Here is a 17,488-nt window from a genome sequence, read left to right on the forward strand (position 1 = left end):
CTCGCCAAGAGGCACCCTCACTGCGACTGAGCAATCAGAGATTTCCTGTTGAGTGCTTTGATTATCATCTGGTGCACATGTGCGCTGGCCCCGAGAGCCTCGAAACTCTTCCCATCTGTAGAGAATGTTCTACTGTCTTTTTACGCTCGTGTCCTCATCCTTTGAAGCAGGAGAGCGATTGAGATTGTCGAAAAGCGGTAGCATCACAGAAAGTTGAATTTATAGAGTAGTGTGCATTTGGGACGCACAACATGCTAACAGAACAGTCCGTTATCTATAGAACCATTGGTGCAGCTATAGTCAGGTTCAAATTTTCGTATCTATCATACACAGGAGGCACTTCTACTGTCTTTGCATGTGCTGTGCAAAAGCCGTTCATGGTTTCCCACAAAAAGAAAAAGCATGTCTCTCGTGTCAAGACCCACCAATATATTATCATAAAGTCACGACAACACAAACACATAACTTGCCCGGCTGGCGCAATCGGTAGCGCGCAAGACTTCTATTCTCCTTCGAGATCGCAATCTTGAGGCTGTGGGTTCGAGTCCCACGTTGGGCTTTTTGCTGTTGTGGTGGATTGGCGGTTGATCACCTGGGGTCCCTGGTTGCCCTGAACGGTTTTCCCCTTTCTTTTTTTGCTCGGTGTCCAGGATGATGACTTGACAACAACGGGTTGAGGCAGGCACCAACCCCGATACCAAGAAGGATCTTGAATTCGGCACTTACTTCCCGGCTCTCCACTGTCCAGTAGGGATTATGCAAGCAGGCCATGCATTCAATGGCCATCACGTTCATGAGCTAAAACTATTACGACATATTTGAGTTCAGGCCGGTATGTGAAACAAAAAAAAAGAAAACAAAAAGGATTGAATCTTGACGATGGTTGACCAGATTGCACAGAGGACCTTCACGTCATAGACCTCTCCAATTCTCGACGTTCACCGTATCAGAAACCCCTCAGACATACCTACTCAAGAGGGTCCCGTCCGCGTTGCTCTGCCATGGACGCCTGGTATTGCTCGTCCGTCTCGAGCTCGATGGGCAAAGGTTTGGTAATGGGCGTGAGCGGTATACCGTGCTCTTCCAATGCTTTCAACCGCGCTGCGGTAAGAGGCTTCGAGCGGTTGACGCTGTAGACCCTGATACGATGGCAAGAGGAGGTGACGTGCAAATCCCAGTTCCTGCAATTGGGACTTTGTTAGTATTTGACCTTTCAACCCAGACATCACACCAGGGGAAGCAAAGGAAGGCAACTCACCAGGCAGATCTGACATATGTCGGCTGGGTGTTCATGGCATTATCCCACGTCCTCACGCAAAACTCCAGCCAGCCCTCGGGATCAACAGGCAGGTCGATCTCCCAAAGTCTCCAAGCGTAGTAGTACTTGGTCGACATATTCTCTGTCGGCACTTCATACCAGATGGCGCCTCCATCAGGACTAACCTCCACGCGAATCGGCCAGTGTCCACCCCCCGAGAAGGCCCAGCCTCTCAGTTTGACCTTGCCGTCGTGCGTGATGACATCCATATCCTTGGGAGAGATAATCGCCGAAGAAACGGGCATGTCCTGGATCGAGAAGCCGTTGCTGTACAAGGCGTTCTGTTTGCCGATCTGAGGAGTGTAGTAGAGGTACTCCTTTCTCTGGACGGGCGCCTCGCTCGGGTCCGTGATACCGCGGATCCTGTACAGCCACTTGCAGCTTCGGGCGCCGATGTACCCATAGACGACCGCACGGAGGGGGAAGCCGTGGATCTTGGGCAACGGCTTGCCGTTCATCTCCCATGCCAGGAGCACCTCGTGGATCTTGACCTTGCGCCAGGGAATGGATACAACGTAGTTGTACACCTTGCCCTTCTTGAAGTAGGTGTCAGCACCGAAAAGCTCAATGTGCTTTGCGCCGTCTTTCAGTCCACCGCAATGCTTGATGACCTTTTTGAGAGAGACACCGGTCCAGCGGGCGGTACCGATGGCGCCTTCACCCCAAGGAGCGTTGATGAGCTCGTCGCCATCGCCGGGATATTGGCGGATTTGTTCAAGCCGGCGCGTACCGGAGCATTGGAGACTGACGACCTTGGTCTCGCGAGGGAATAACTCTTCGTTCTGCAGGTCGGCGAGGGTGAGACGCTTGGGATTGTTGACGAGGCCATCGATCTCGAGAAAATACTTGTCAGCATCAATTTCAGGAACACCGCCATGGTTGCGGACGAAAAAGTCTTCGTTGCGGGTGATCTCGGTTGAAACAAGACGGTCCTGGACGCAGGTTAGATACGACATCTTCTCTCGATAAGATCAAAGGCCATCAGACTTACTCCGGGAGGCTCTCCGTTGTATGGAAATTGGAGGACATGCACCATGTCCTCGGCCTTTTCCTTGAGCACATACTGCCAGCTGGTGTCGACCAAATGGCCGAGGCCCGTAGCATAGTGGTACTGTTTGAACCGCTCTCCGGTCAAGATGGGATTCGTCTTGGGCAAAGGAACAAGCTGGAATTCAGGAGGGTCGGGAAAGTCGTATTGCTTCAGGATCTCCTCCACCTGCTTTTTCTTCTCGGGATACTTTTCCCATTCAATGTATCCCTTCCAATCTTCCAATTCATCCTCGAAATGGGGCAACTTGCCCTTTGGGCGAAATGGGGGTGCGTTTGGCTCCGCGGGTGCCATGTTGAAGAGCGAGCCGTGAGTTCAGTGTTGTTGGACAGACAAGGTAGCTATGGAGAAGGAGAGAGAAGAGACACGGCCCTCCGTCGAGAGGGGAAATGGTCAAATAGGTAGGTATACATATGCCCCTCTTCCCCTCTTTCCCTCTTTCCCTCCTCCCCATAACCCACACGACCATTAGTAGCAACGCCGTTGATGGAGCCGCGTCAGGCGCATTCTTGTTTGGCCTTCGAGAGGACAGTCAATGGCAGGATCTGGATATGGGTCTTGCCAGAGTAGCTCGCCCAGATGTCCCGATCCGCGGGGTGGGAGCGATTGCCTTGCCGGACCTTGACCCGAGCGTGCCGAGAAGAGGCTAGTCTACCAAAGTAGCTTGTTTGATCTCAAAGGGGATGCTGTGCATCGTGAGGCCGTTATGCTGAGTAACAGGGTTACGGCTGCAACATATCCTGCGACTGGGTGGAGGATTTGCCCGGATCCAATTGGAGAACGAAGTGGTGATATCATCATGTCGTACATAGACCGGACATGGACAAAAAGTGACGGCCCACTCGCAGAGGGTCCAGAGATAAACAAACCCAAAAAGCGAATTATTTCCGAGCCAACCGCGCCAACAACAGCCGAGAGCTTTGACCGACAGACTAGTATTGCCCCTAGTATCGCCTTTAGCAGAAACGTAAATTGATCAGTATTTGTCTATCCAAGAAGTCCCCTACCATCTATAAATGAGCCCATCCGTTGTGCACAATGACCTGCATCTCATTGATGAGACAAAATGGTCCAGGTTCCTTGCGACCTTCCGCTTTCTCCGCCCACTTGCGAATACGCCAGCGAACCTGCAACTCTTTGAGTAGAGGGGTGGTAAGCCATCTTGCGACCCTGTTCTTCCACAGACCAGAAAAGACTTGGGACAGAGAAAGCCAGCCTCCTGGCGGATGCACTGCATCGTACGCCTTTCTGGAATATCCCACGCGGACGTTGGGGTTAAGGAAGACGCCCCTGGTACGTGACGCCGGGTTGTCCGCATGGATGAGACAGCACTCGGAGCCCTCCAGATGGTATTCGGCCAGTGTGTCGTCGATTCCCCGAAACTTGAGGCCTTGGACTCCAGTAAAGACAGACGGGTGCATTGCGACAATTCCGTTCCAACAGCTCGACACTGGCACGGGAGCACCGCGGAGCACCGCTTTTCTGGAGTTGGAGGACCGGAAGTACGGCCAGGTCTGGGTCGCGTATTCATGACCACCTGAATCTCGCAGGGCAAAGGTGTCGTAGAAGCGAGGCGGTTTGCTGAAATCGAGCGAGCACGCTGCAGCGTATTGGCCGTCGTTTGTGTTTAGCAGAGCCACGATATCCGGAACCTGCAAAGAAGAATATTAGAGAGGGGATTTTGAAGACAGGCGCAAGTGACCAACAAGACTCACCGAGAACACCACGTCGCCCAAGAACAAGACGTAGTCGAATGTGGTCCCGTTCTCTGCCATGTTCAGCAGTGGTTGAAGGGAAAGATTCCGCATGCCAGCCAGGTAAGGTATTCTCCTCAACCTTTTTTCACCACTAGGGGCAGTAATCCATCCATGTTCGGCTGGCGGTGCGTCTATGGCGTCTTGATGCGTTTCCTTGTCGAGCGTGATCTGCCTCTGAACCCCAAGTCTGCCCAGGTCGCGGTCCAGCTCCCGGAGAACACCCTTGGAATCATCCCAGCTACCGCTCTCGTAGACACTGACAAAGACATTGTCAGCACCCAGAGCCTTGGTCAGGTCCACGACCGCCTTGTTCCAGTCGGAGCGCAAGATGGCAGCGTTGTTCCAGTGCAGGCTCGCAATGTACACACGGGTCGGCTTGAGAAGCGTCGTAGCTTGGGCTTGGGTGTCTCGCTCGGCATGGGCGACTCGGTAGTATATGAGCTGAGCCTCGACAATGGTCCATACGATGAAGGCGGCAATCAGCTTCCGGATGGTGGACCGCGACACGAGCTGGCGTTGGAACCGCGATCGAGGCAAGGTCACCGGCATGGTGCCGTTCGTTTCATTCGAGCGCAGACACTGAAAGATGTGTGAATGAAGTCGGCGGACAGTGGCCGAGAGCCATTGCAGAACGTACAGTACAGAGTCCGGAGTCCTGCGAAGGTGTGCGGCTCGAGAGGACAGCGAGTCCAGTGGTGCTTACCTCTCTCTACTGCGCGATGGGATGAGCGGGAGCTTCCACTTCCTCTCCCGATAGTTTACGGCCAAGCTTCCTTCGTGTCTGGGCTGTTCGTTAGGTTGTTCGGTTCGTGGCACCATCAGCGCTGTCAGGGCGGGGGCATAGATAGGTACCTAGGTAGACTACCGCAGGGGGCAATGTGTGGGTGGAGCGGCACACAGCCGCAGTCGGTTGGTGCCTGGCATCCCTTTAACTGGAACACTAACACCAACATCAACTTCCAAACACTCATCAACCGAGGCGATGCATAATACTGTACAAGTAGTACGGTCGACTTGAAGGATCAGACCAGAGTTGCAAGACACAAACAGCTCATGATATAAACTGAGTGTCTCAATCAACGATTGACCGGGAACACGATGGCATTCGAGTTATTCCCCGCATCCTTGGCAGCATACAAGTAGAGCTGTGATTTCGGGCCGTTGGCAGCTGGTGGCACTAGAGGTATGCGGGCAGTACAGTACTGTATGTATTGACTTATACGCCGCCAAATTCAACGTCAATTCACGAGAAAGTCTCCTTTCCGTCCACTGCCAATCATGGAGTCCAAGACCATCCCGACCGCGCAAGACCCAGTTATCACAGAATTGAGTTCAATTATTTCTCATTCTTTGCCCAACGGGCAGTTCCGAGAGTGGAGAAGTCGAACTGAGTGCTTACATGTGTGCAGCCGGCCTGCGAGAGGCCCTCACTTCAGCCAAAGTCACTTGAAGTACGAAGCCGATCATTGGAGCTCCATGTAGGAGCTATGCGGTGTCGCTGTCGGCCAAGGTCGGGCCTCTTGCTACGGATGGACGTCCGGGTGAGCTACCGGCATTATCGTCGAGTGATGTGACGGCGGCCTGCCTTTGCCAACACAAGCGCGCAAATCAGGATCGGTGGAGGGGAGATATATGGTCCAGCCAACCGCTTCAACCCCAATGGGAGTTCTCTGTTTGGCCTCTGGCAGAATGCATAAGTTTGTTGCTGAGTGTCTGCTGCCAGGTTGGGATGTTCCTATTGAGAGATGATTGCGAGACACGCCATACCAGCCAGCGAAGCAATGTTGCTGTACTGTTACCGTCGCCATACCTACCGCTCAGGTTCATAGCGTGTACCTATGGAGCCGAGCTTTGGTGTTGTTACCTAGAGGCCAAGGTAAAGTATGTACAGGTCTGCTTGTTGGTATCTGTTCCTTGAGGTATCAAAAGGTAGAGAATACAGGGAAATTACCTAGCCGTATCAGGACAGGCGATACACCTTCCGTGTAAGTGTACCGTCCCGGACCTTCAACATCCAGGCAGAAATGGACACCCAACACTATATAATGGACCTTGCTACCTAGCCCACCACTTCACCCGGCTCATCTGACTACTCGTCTTTCTCCCTCCAACATCGAACAGCCGAATTGATCATTCCAGATCTCGTCGTAAGGGCAACTTGCACACAGAGTAGGCTTTCTTGCCTTGTTTCTAAGCTACACCCGAAGGTCCCGTTGTCACCGATACTCGGCGAGCTAGTCTGTTTATTCTGCGAAGCGGCACTTGCGAATCTGGCCAGAATGGCTGGTCCCGATAATTCCAGCGAGTCGCCTGGTTATGGTACAGACACTGGCGACGACCGCCTGAAGAGCTGGTTCCGATCGCTGTCCCCGACAAAGGTTGACATTGTCGGCGATTTCGCCGGCAAAGAGCGCTTTGCCATTCATGGAGAAGCCTTGCTTGCACATTGTCTTCATGCCATGAAAGTCGACTTTGACTGTGTGTTTGACCCCATTCGCGTCCCTCATCTCTAGGGTTTGTCCTCATTGCTAACCACGGGTTAATTGTACAGACGGCTTCCAGATTCTTCATGCCGTTCATTCAGTCGAGACTCTTCTCCAGAGGCTGCATGATCGAGGATGCAATTTTCACGTCCTCTGGTTCAATCGAGAGTATCAACTGTCCATCCCCACGGAAGCCCCAGCCGAGATCACGTACCGATACCAGCTCACTCGAAGCATCCTGATTGAGCACTTCGCTCACGCACAGACTGACAAACAGACCGTTTTCAGTCTTGTATTCACGAGCCTGGACAGCAATTCTTTCGCTCAATATCTCCAAGAACATCATCCGCACTTTTTCTTGGGATCCAATGGTACAACGCCGTGGTGGACGGGTGGCCCGCAGCTTCTGATGCCTCTTCACATGCTGTACCGTATCAATTCAGCAGGATTGCATATCGCGTGCGTTGAGAATCTGGAGTTCAAGAGCTCAAGGGCTTTCCTACTGGTAGCCTCTCCCAGAGGGGCGCAAAGACCGCTCAATGGCGACACTCTTTCTCCAATTCCCGACACCTCCTTCATGGAGGACAACATTCAACATCGTCTTGGAGGACTCGCCAAGACACACAGCCTGACTGCTCGAGAAATCATATCCCTATACTCACTGGCTCATGTGCTTGCCAACCATGCGCTCGATGCCAGTGAGGGCGACGGGATTGGGCAGCACGTTAGAGCGCTGCTCCTCCAGCTAGTGTTCATGGGACACTGCAATGTTTCGAGCCGGAGCTTTGAGTCGCGGGGATCGGGACTCGAGTTGGGCAGCGCGGCCAATTCCTTCATTTGTTCCTTGTCTGGGCCGGCTCAACGCATTCTTGGCTCGTGGAGTTCAGGACCATTCGCAAACTCAGCATGGGATGCATTTGATCTCTTTGACGGGCGGTTCTACCTGGCATTGCTACGTTCTTCACACAACATACACTTGTCCTGCGCTCTTCACGAACAGTTCGTCCAGCTCGGTGGACTACTCGAGCATCTCTGTGGCTACGATGCCACTGCAAAGTGGCCGGTCGATCTGACGAATACCGATGGAGAAGAAGCTCGCTTGAAGATCAGCGATCCCCAACCTAATCAGTTGGTACCGTCGCTGTCGATACTGCCTTTCAGCCATCCCGTTCTGGACAAGTATCTTACTTCAGTGCACTTACGTACAGATGCTGTCATCTCCTCTCCAGTTGACCACAAAGTGCACAAAGAGCTGACGCATTGGCACAATAAAAAGCCAATTGACCCTAAGCAGCCCACCAAGGCTCCTGACTTTTGGGCAAGACGACGAAACCAACGATTCATGGCCGACATCATTGCCTACTCTGCTAGTCTTACCGGTGCATCTGGAAAGATTATCGAACCAGAAATCGTTGTTGTACGCGACTCGGTCGAAAAAAGCAAGTCCGCTAACAGGCATGCATTGAACAAGGGCAAGAAACAGGCAAATTCCAACATACCCCTGGAGATAAGCGGCGCGCAATACGCTCATAAAGAGGTAGAACGGCGCAAGGAAGCCAAGTTCAAGGTCAAATCGCTGGCAATCATCACCTCCTGGGAACAAAGGTGTCTCGAGTTCTCAAAGGAGGCATCTCTGGTTAAGCGATATTTGCTGGTCGAGAAGTATCTCTTGGGCTTGAGTCCAGACCATTTGTCTGTGATTGGGGCGGAAGTCTCCCTGTATCTTTGCCATATTCTACGCCAAATCCAGGGTCGCTACAACCCGGACACGCTGACTCGTAAGTGATAACCTTGGAGGCTGTCTGTACACTTCAGCATTCTTCAATCGGGCGCTGACTCTTATGCAAATAGACTGCCATGTTTTGGCCATGCTTTGGTCCGAACTCAGGAGACCGCCAAAATAACCATGACTAAAGAAGTCCACACACTTGTGAACAGAGTTTCAAAGTCTCTCGAACTCCCCCATTACAAGATCCCGGCACTCCTTTCAGAGAGAAAGCTGCCATTTGAGTTCCTGGATATTGCAAGCGGGGGTTTACTGCCTCCTGGAAAGTCTTCGCTCGACTTCCAGCTCGGATTTTGTGGACCGTTCTTTGAACGAAGTTTCGACTCGGCCCCAGATTCTCGTGTGCCTTTTGAGCCCGATGCCTGGCAGAGAAAGGTACTTGACGCTATCGATGAGAACAAGAGTCTGCTCGTGATTGCCCCAACGTCGGCTGGCAAGACCTTCATCTCATTCTACGCTATGAGGAAGGTTCTCGAAGCCAACAACAACGATGTACTGGTGTACATTGCCCCGACCAAAGCTCTCGTCAACCAAATTGCCGCCGAGATCCAAGCCCGATTTTCTAAGCAATATGGCCAAGAAGCGCGGTCTGTCTGGGCTATCCATACTAGGGATTACCGCATCAATAATGTGAAGGGATGCCAAATCCTTGTAACCGTCCCGGATATCTTGCAGATTCTTCTGCTGGCTCCTTCCAATGCAGCAGGCCCAACGTCTTTTTCCCGGAGAATAAAGAGAATCATTTTCGATGAGGTTCACTGTATCGGCCAGTCTGAAGACGGGATTGTTTGGGAGCAGCTTTTGCTGCTTGCACCATGTCCCATCATTGCGCTATCGGCCACCGTGGGAAACCCCCTCGAATTCCGAGACTGGCTTTCCAATGCACAGAAGGCCAAGGGATTTGATATGGAGATGGTGGTACATTCATCCAGGTACTCAGACCTCCGCAAGTTCATCCATGATCCGTCTCCCGGTTCATATGAATTCGAAGGCCTCAAACCCGTTGAACGTCTCCCATTTCCTGGACTCGATTCTGATTGCGAGAATCCGTTGCCATTCTCGTTTATACACCCAATCGCAGCTATCATGGATAGGTAAGTAATATCGTGCGATCATGTATTGTCATACCTCTACAGTAAGTTCTCATGCTAACTCACAAATAACAGGAGCCGGGACACGCTTAACGATGCCAGTCTTGAACCTCGAGACTGTATCGAGCTTTGGAAACACATGACCAAACATCAGATTGGCCAGTATCAAGTTCCAAACTCCCTGGATCCTAAGAAAATGTTGCCGTCACTCGTCAAAAAATCCGACGTTACAAGATGGGAGTCGGCTCTCAAGGACGTCTTGGCTGACTGGATGCTTGACCCCAACTCCCCGTTCGACGAACTTCGAAACGATTTGCGTGGAGAACAGTTTGCTCGCCTGTCATCAACGTACAATCAACCCGAATCCATCGAATACCAGCCTAGTCAATCTGGACCTATTGTATCCAGACGTTCCATATTCTCACTTGTGACTGGTCTTAGGTCGCACGGAGCATTGCCTGCCATCATCTTCAATTACGACCGGGCTGGCTGCGAGACTGTTCTTCGAGAACTCTACGACACTCTTGAGTCCGCGGAAGCAGCATACAAGCAACACGATTCAAAGTGGCTTAAAAAGCTGGTGGGCTTCGAAGAATGGAAGAAACGCCATGAGAGCGCAAAAACGAAGGACACAAAGATGAAGCAAACCAAGAAGACCGGCTCGAGAAATGAGGACGACGATGGCGCAATGAGTAAAGGAGACCGAGCCCGTGACGCAGCAAATCGAGAACTGAGCGTTTGGGACAGCTTCGACCCAGAAGCCCCCCTTCAGCAATTCAGCTTTGCTGATAACACCAAACTGACACAGGAAGAGCTGAATACGCGATTGAAGTCACTCAGGGCGGATGCCGTCCGTCCTTGGATCCGAGATGCTCTCTTCCGAGGAATCGGCGTACACCATGCAGGGATGAACCGCCAATATAGACAGATGTAAGTCTTTTCACTGGTTCAACGAATTCATCCTTGACATTTTTTTCTCACTGACTGATCCGTGCTGCTAGAGTCGAGATGCTTTTCCGCAAAGGTTATTTGACTGTGGTCGTCGCAACCGGGACACTTGCCATGGGTCTCAACATGCCTTGTAAAACAGTGGTCTTCACCGGCGATTCAGTTTTCCTGACCGCTCTCAACTACCGTCAAGCCTCGGGTCGTGCTGGTCGGCGTGGCTTCGACCTCCTTGGAAACGTTGTCTTTCATGGCCTCCATCCGCACCGGGTTTTTGAAATAATGTCTGCGAGGCTCCCGGATCTTCGCGGGCAGTTTCCAACATCGGTCACGCTCATCCTACGGCTCTTCATCCTTCTACACGGAACGCAGAACTCTGAGTTTGCAGCCAACGCTGTAAAGGGTTTGCTGACACAAAGCAGACTCTGCTTGGGCGGACCTGATGCAAAAATGTCGATCGCACATCATCTCAGATTTTCGATTGATTACCTCAGGCGCCAACACCTGTTATCCGAAAATGGTGTTCCTCTTAACTTCTCTGGCCTTGTGGGACATCTGTACTACACAGAGAATGCTGTCTTTGCATTCCATGCCCTCCTCAAGGACGGATACTTTCACGACCTCAGTAATAGCGACCGAAGCCGGGAAGACGTCATCCTTGAAATCATGCTTGTCTTGAGCCACTTGTTCTGTCGCCACGCTTGCCCCCAATACAAAGACAAGCAGTTCCTCGAGCGTGTACATCGCTCTCCGTGTGTTGGAATTCTCCCAGATCTCCCCCGGAAAGCAAGTGAGGTCCTAGAGCGCCACAATCAGCAGACCTTGTCCATTTTCCAGAACTATGTCAGCTCTTATACCAATCAACATCTGACCGGGATGCCGGACAACTGTCTCCCCTATACCAAGTACAAGGTTGATTCTGTCGATGCTCAACCAACGCCGGACCTTTCAACTGTACTCCCCTCGTCTGACTCACCTCGGCCGGCCACGGTTGTTCGATCTCCATTCTCTGCACTCTCCGGCTTCACGGACGAATTTGACACTATTCACGAGCTTTGCGAGACTGTCCGCGCAGGCGTTTTCCTTGAAGAGTCTGCAGTTCCGTACATTCCGATGGCACCAAAGGAAACGAATGGAGTACCTTGGAACGCCTACCTTTATGACTTCTTCAAGCATGGAGATATGGAAGCACTGAAGCATGTCAACATGATCAAGGGTGGCGATATCTGGTACCACCTCAAGGACTTCTCGCTCATTCTTTCCTCAATTGTGACGAGCCTTGCCAATTTTCTGGAGCTTCCAAATGCTGATGGTGATTTCGGATTTGAGGAGGAGGATGACGAGATTGAGATGGCAGATGATGATAGGCCTATCTTTAGCGGAGATGAGGGGAATGGGATAAGGCATGATGTCTGCGGCGCTCCCGCTCCACCACCGCAGAAGGAACAGAAAAAGACCAAGGCGAAAAAGAAAGTGGTTGCCGAGTCATGGGATGACGAGGGCAGCGATGAAGACACAGAGGAGGACACGAAAACGGCCAGTCACGGTACTTCGTGGTCTGGTTCAGCCTCTGGTTACCCTCAGGCGCCCAGATGGGCTGACGACGACGGTCAGTCGTTGATGGAGGTCTTCCGATATTTCTCGGTACTTCGACAGGAGTTTGAGGAAAAGTTCCGCAAGACATTTGCTTGATGACTGACTTGTCGTTGCTTCTCCAAGGAAACAATGACGAGAAGCGTCCGGAAATACGCAGCTCCGGTGAAAATCTGAAGTTGCAATCTCGGATTTCTCTTGTCTCCGGTGGCGTGCTTGTGATGGAATTAGATCTGGTCTCGTGATAGGTCCCTAGTTACATGTCCTCTAGATATTCCCAGAGGGAAAAAAAAGCCCGATGCAGGAATATCAATGTATAAGCTTTCTCTGAAAGTCTTTTTCCGTAGCCTTTTCTCGTTTGCCCCATTTGTTTGGCTGAACTGCAGGGCCACCTACCGAGCTCGCATTCGGATCTTCAACGTTCAGCATAAGCAAGTCGATCATTACCGAAACTTCTTTCTCGTCTTTTTCCGGACATCTCAACTTCCGTGCTCGCAGTGACGACACCGATGGACGACAGATATACTGCTCTACCCCAATCTTCTCGCGGCGACATATTGTCATAAAGGAAAACGAGGGCAGCTGGGGCAATATCCAGCAAAGCTCTCTGACCGAGCCGTCAATATCACAGCAACCGTCCGCGGTCTAGACCTAGATCAGTAGAAATTACCACACCTCAATACCAACCACTTACGTAGTCGCGTCCTCAAATGACATCAGTAAAATTCTCGGTGAATCGTGTTTTTGCCCGCACACCACCTTCACAACAACAGCCCGCGGTCATTTCAAAGAATAGGTAATGATGATGACTACCTCTATCCAAGGTTAATTGGAGGAACAAGATGGGTAAAGCTCACAAGTGCGTGACGTCGCAGGAAGGATGAGAAGAATATCCCCCAGGTCGTCAATACTTTCCCCATGGGGAGAATGACGAGGCAACATGGTGTGTATGGCTCATTGTCTTGGAGCTGATCATACGCGAGACATGCCTCATTCCCGTGAGCCGCGCCACGAAATCGTTTCAGGAAGCGTGTGTGGGTGTGTGGCGTGAGAAATATGAGCTCAGGACTCAACGAGAGAGGAGGGAGGAATGCAAAGAGGGGATATTAGAGACAAGGAAGCTGAACTTGAAGCACATAGATGATTAAATAGTCTGCTCGGCCCCTGCACATCTTCGCTGACAACACACCAGCACAGGACATCGCATCAAGTTAGGCGATTCATCAAGATCAGTTTGAAATCCCTTCAGTACCTACGTCAGATCCCAAAGCCCAAGCTAGCAACACAACCGGGAAACCAGGAAACAGAGCAGCAGCAGCTATGCTTCACTCATCCATCCTCGCCATCACGGCTCTCTTCCTCTCCGCGACGACATCCGTCATCGCCCTCCCAGCAGCTGAAGCTGACTTGGCGGCTCTTGAACACGACACCGCTGAGGCCGCCGCTCATCTGTTCAAGCGTGCTTCGCCTGACCCAACCGACACCACCTTTATTAAGAACGTTCTTAATACCGTCAACCCCATTAGGTCCAAGTTCAAGGCCAACCCCCTCGCTTGGGATGCCACGCTTGCGAGCTTTGCGTTGAAAAAGTCCAACGGTTGTATGCTCAATCATACTGTAAGTTCGACTTTAGTCTCTCTCTCCCTCTCCCTCTCTTCCTACCTCATCATCCTTCTATCCTCCCCTCCCATCAACCCATCTTCTCACTAACCAACCAACCAACCGCACAGGGCCCCTATGGCGAAAACGCCTACTGGTGGTGGACCATTCCGGCAACCAGCACCCCCAACTTTGCTACCACCGTCACCAACGCCTTTAAGTCCTGGACCTCCCAGGCGGAGATTTCCGCCTACCAACAAGGTGACCTGCTGGGCGGCGGCCACTTTACGCAGACGGTGTGGAAGGCGAGTACACGAATCGGGTGCGCGTTTAGCACCAACAGGTGCGTGCAGAATCCGAACCAGGATTGGTGGTTTTATTGCGAGTTTTCGCCTAGGGGGAATTTGGTGGGTGCTTATCCTGGGAATGTCACGGTGGTTTGAATGAGCTTGAGTTGTTTGAGAATCGAGGGAGTGAGTGAAATGGAGAGGGGAAGGGAGAGACAGTAGTGATAGGGTAAATGCTCCAGAGTACGGATGCGAGGAATGAAAGGGATGGGCTGGAGGGAATGATAAAAAGGAAAAGAGCGGGAAATGAGTGCGGTTGATGGTGATGTAGAGAATGGGAAGGAGGGAATGAGACGGAGGGTTAGGGATGAACAAGGCAACAAGCCCGAAGGCCAAACGGATGAAGACTGAGCAGGAAGTGCTTCTGGACGGGTATGTATAATTTGTGGGTTATGTGACATTATTCGACCTCGTAAAGTTGCTTTTTGACTGAGAACTTTTGGTCAGAATGAAGTTGTTTGAAATGAGGTTTCACCTTGCTGCTGGGCAGTTCCTACTCGACCACACGGTTCTTCAAGATATTCCAAGTGGGTGGATTACCACTCTATGCCGTATGTTCAGGGTCCTGATGCTGAATATCCGCAAAGCAACCTTCACCAACAGCAGCTTGGTGGAAACAAGACAAGGCAAGTCAAGCCGGATTAATCTCGGTTCCTCACAGCGGCTAGATATACTAAATGGGCTGGGCCGCGCGGGAAAAGATCGACTGCTGGGATGTTTTATTTCCTCACGGCGGTCAGTGGGTGGTTGTAAGCTGGGGGGAGCTCCTCAAGGTAGTGTACACTAGACTGGGCTGAGGCCTGGTTTTGGTTGACATGGTCCCAGATAGGTATGTAGCGTTAGCCGCAAGTGTTTTCGTAGGTTTGATAGGACAGTAAGCCAATATCAAAGCAACTCGGTGGCACAAAGAGGGCGTTTGGTTACACCCGATACCATGGAGGGTGATATTGATCCGGGATTTCAGGAACAAAAGTGAAAAGGACTGCGGCTGCGCGGTTAAAGGCGGTGCACTGCTGCTGTACATGAAACGGAAGGGAAGGAAGGTGCAAAGTGACATCACTGTTGGTCGGCCCGCAGCCGACAAATGCGCACCAATCAAATCTCACGGTTGCCTGAATGCCAGGGGCCCTTTGGGTCCACTTGGATTTCCTCCACCAATAGGTGGTGGGCGATTGTGTTTGTTTGACATGCGCTGTCAGCCTTGTGTGGTTGTCACCAAAACCGTCCCGTCTTGTCCACTTTGATCCCTCTTCTCCCTTGTTGAGGCTCTGATTTCTGTTTACATTGATTGCCCAGATAAGAAAGCCACCGCTTGAATCTCAGCAGTAGTTGAATATTCCGGTGTGTATCAGCTTTAGCAAGCAAGCGCCACCGATCTAGGTCTTTCGCTCACATTTTACCATCACGGTTTTAGACTTGCGTCAACGAACCACACGCTCAACCTTGCGAACCGAACCTCTGTATACAAACGAGACCCATACAAATTTCACACCAGCGACCACGAACATGTCATCGAGCCCAACCGAGAACGACATCAAGCCAAATGACGTCGTCGAGACAGGTACGCCACCACTTCCCCAATCACGCATTGAGGTCTTGTCGCCCAAGACACGTACTGATTATGAAGGTCAGATCTGGGAATTGTTCCCGTTCCCAAGGTGGAGGGCACTTGGACGGTAGACAAGGCAGTTGAGACCATCAGCACCGGCAAATACGCTGAAGGATCCGACTCACCAATTGGCTACTTCCATCTCCTCGAGCGCCTCAAGACTACCAAGCGCGAGGGATGGACGCGGTTTGCCATCAACCGGTAAGCGCCTTGCCTTGACTCCAAAGCCATCCATGTTATAGTGGACTAACCGACAACTGTTCACAGAGGAGAGTCCATTTCCGACCACATGTACAGAATGTCCATGATGACCATGCTCGCCCCCGCCTCCCTTGCCGAGAAGATCGACGTCAACAGGTGCATCAAGATGGCCCTGATCCACGACATGGCCGAATCCCTTGTCGGCGACATCACCCCAGTTGACAACGTCCCAAAAACGGAGAAGAACAGACGTGAAGCCTCGACCATGGACTACATCACAAAGAGGTTGTTGGGCAATGTCGACGGTGGAAAGCAGGGCGAGCAAATACGTGCCATCTGGCAGGAATACGAGGACTCGAAGACGCTCGAAAGTCTTTTTGTCCACGACATTGACAAGATCGAACTACTCTTGCAGATGGTGGAGTACGAGAAGCGCGCAAAGGGCAAGCTTGACCTGGGCGAGTTCACCTTTGTCAAGACCAAGGTCGGACTTGACGAGATGAGGGCTTGGGCGGATGAGATTATCAAGGAGCGCGAAGAATTCTGGGCGGGAAAGGAGCATGTTCGTCGTGACGGGGGTGATGAAGGAGTCATCACACAGGAAAAGGAGCAGATGCAAGAGGCATACTATGCCGGCCATGGGCGGAAGGAGTAGAAGCCGACGGCCAATGATCTTGAAATCACTTTTCGCTGTTTACATCGGCATTGGAAGACTCGTGGAGTGGATGGGAGTTATGGGATCTTAGGCGTTCGCATGGGATTGTGGTTACCTATGGCATCTGAAAGGGCGCTGTCGCATTCGACGTGGATTTGTATGGAATACCCAGGCGGAATCGGACGGTTTACGCCACCATCATGATATCATACAAGAGAAGCATGAATTAGCTAATCTAGCATACCTGATAGAACGGCAACGTTAGCATTAGAAATTACGATTTTTATTTTTTTCCTTGGGTTTCAAGTTGCCTCTTCACCCCAGTACCAGGCAAGATGTTACCTCTATGACGGCGATAAGGTGATCCCGTGCTGGTCGGCTGCCGGGTAGTGGCCCCCAAACCGCTGCGCCAACCCCACTGAACTTACCGCGCCAACGGCCCGTGACAGCGCTGTTTGGTTAGCGCAGGCCGTGGAGTTCAGATTTGTTGACCTTCGCCAACTGCAGGGGGTGAGGGGCTTCGTTCACATCTCCAGAACGGGATCCTCGCCCCGGTCATTGATCAGGAGACCCCTTGATCAGGTTCGGATTCCCCTTTCCTGACCCTCATGCGATCAATATCGATCGCACCTTGCCGTGAGCTCAAAGCCGCTTGAGTTGACAACCATCATCTTCTCTTCAACCAGTCGACCTTTGACTTGCTCGGTTTTTGTTGCGCCAGTCCAAGGTTCCGGTCGGTCCAAACCTTGATCAGTCAGAAGCAGAGCAGCCGTCACAACTGAACTGGAAGGCGATCATACAACAGCCAAGCCTGCGCTCAGCTACGATAAGCCTCGAAATTGTTGACCGCCCCCTCTCCGATAATCCGACACCCCGTCCACATTCACGCAATCTGGATTGCCGTGGCTGGGTTTGAGAGAGTGTTCGACGCCGTGGTTCACTTTTTTTTTTCGATTCTCCGAACAACTATTTGTCGGCCTGGTGTCCATCCGACGCTTGGGAAACAACACTAAACCCAACTGTCCTTTTTCTTTTCGCGCTGCGCGTCGCATACAT

The 17,488-nt window shown here is 51.8% G+C and overlaps 5 protein-coding genes across 5 annotated transcripts; 3 read left to right on the plus strand and 2 right to left on the minus strand.

The window, feature by feature from the left end:
- Positions 1-754: 754 nt before the first annotated feature.
- Positions 755-2,660, minus strand: NEUTE1DRAFT_60620 (uncharacterized protein; the record flags this gene model as incomplete). Its single annotated transcript, XM_009851266.1, has 3 exons — positions 755-1,181; positions 1,259-2,250; positions 2,310-2,660. The coding sequence occupies 3 exons, from the start codon at positions 2,658-2,660 to the stop codon at positions 968-970; spliced, it is 1,557 nt and encodes a 518-aa protein (XP_009849568.1).
- A 666-nt stretch (positions 2,661-3,326) lies between these two features.
- Positions 3,327-4,909, minus strand: NEUTE1DRAFT_79301 (uncharacterized protein; the record flags this gene model as incomplete). Its single annotated transcript, XM_009851267.1, has 2 exons — positions 3,327-4,018; positions 4,082-4,909. The coding sequence occupies 2 exons, from the start codon at positions 4,670-4,672 to the stop codon at positions 3,377-3,379; spliced, it is 1,233 nt and encodes a 410-aa protein (XP_009849569.1).
- A 1,493-nt stretch (positions 4,910-6,402) lies between these two features.
- Positions 6,403-12,210, plus strand: NEUTE1DRAFT_79305 (uncharacterized protein; the record flags this gene model as incomplete). The annotated part of the gene is made up of 5 exons (XM_009851268.1): positions 6,403-6,601; positions 6,675-8,388; positions 8,458-9,486; positions 9,559-10,413; positions 10,485-12,210. The coding sequence occupies 5 exons, from the start codon at positions 6,403-6,405 to the stop codon at positions 12,118-12,120; spliced, it is 5,433 nt and encodes a 1,810-aa protein (XP_009849570.1).
- Positions 12,211-13,324: 1,114 nt separating this feature from the next.
- On the plus strand, positions 13,325-14,063 carry NEUTE1DRAFT_121156 (uncharacterized protein; the record flags this gene model as incomplete). Its single annotated transcript, XM_009851269.1, has 2 exons — positions 13,325-13,638; positions 13,752-14,063. The coding sequence occupies 2 exons, from the start codon at positions 13,342-13,344 to the stop codon at positions 14,061-14,063; spliced, it is 609 nt and encodes a 202-aa protein (XP_009849571.1).
- A 1,365-nt stretch (positions 14,064-15,428) lies between these two features.
- NEUTE1DRAFT_79310 (uncharacterized protein) lies at positions 15,429-16,573 on the plus strand (the record flags this gene model as incomplete). Its single annotated transcript, XM_009851270.1, has 3 exons — positions 15,429-15,528; positions 15,600-15,777; positions 15,844-16,573. 3 exons carry the CDS (start codon positions 15,474-15,476, stop codon positions 16,430-16,432), a joined length of 822 nt encoding a protein of 273 aa, XP_009849572.1.
- Between the last annotated feature and the right edge of the window lie 915 nt (positions 16,574-17,488).

This window comes from Neurospora tetrasperma, assembly GCF_000213175.1.
Source record: "Neurospora tetrasperma FGSC 2508 unplaced genomic scaffold NEUTE1scaffold_2, whole genome shotgun sequence".
Taxonomy (NCBI): domain Eukaryota; kingdom Fungi; phylum Ascomycota; class Sordariomycetes; order Sordariales; family Sordariaceae; genus Neurospora; species Neurospora tetrasperma.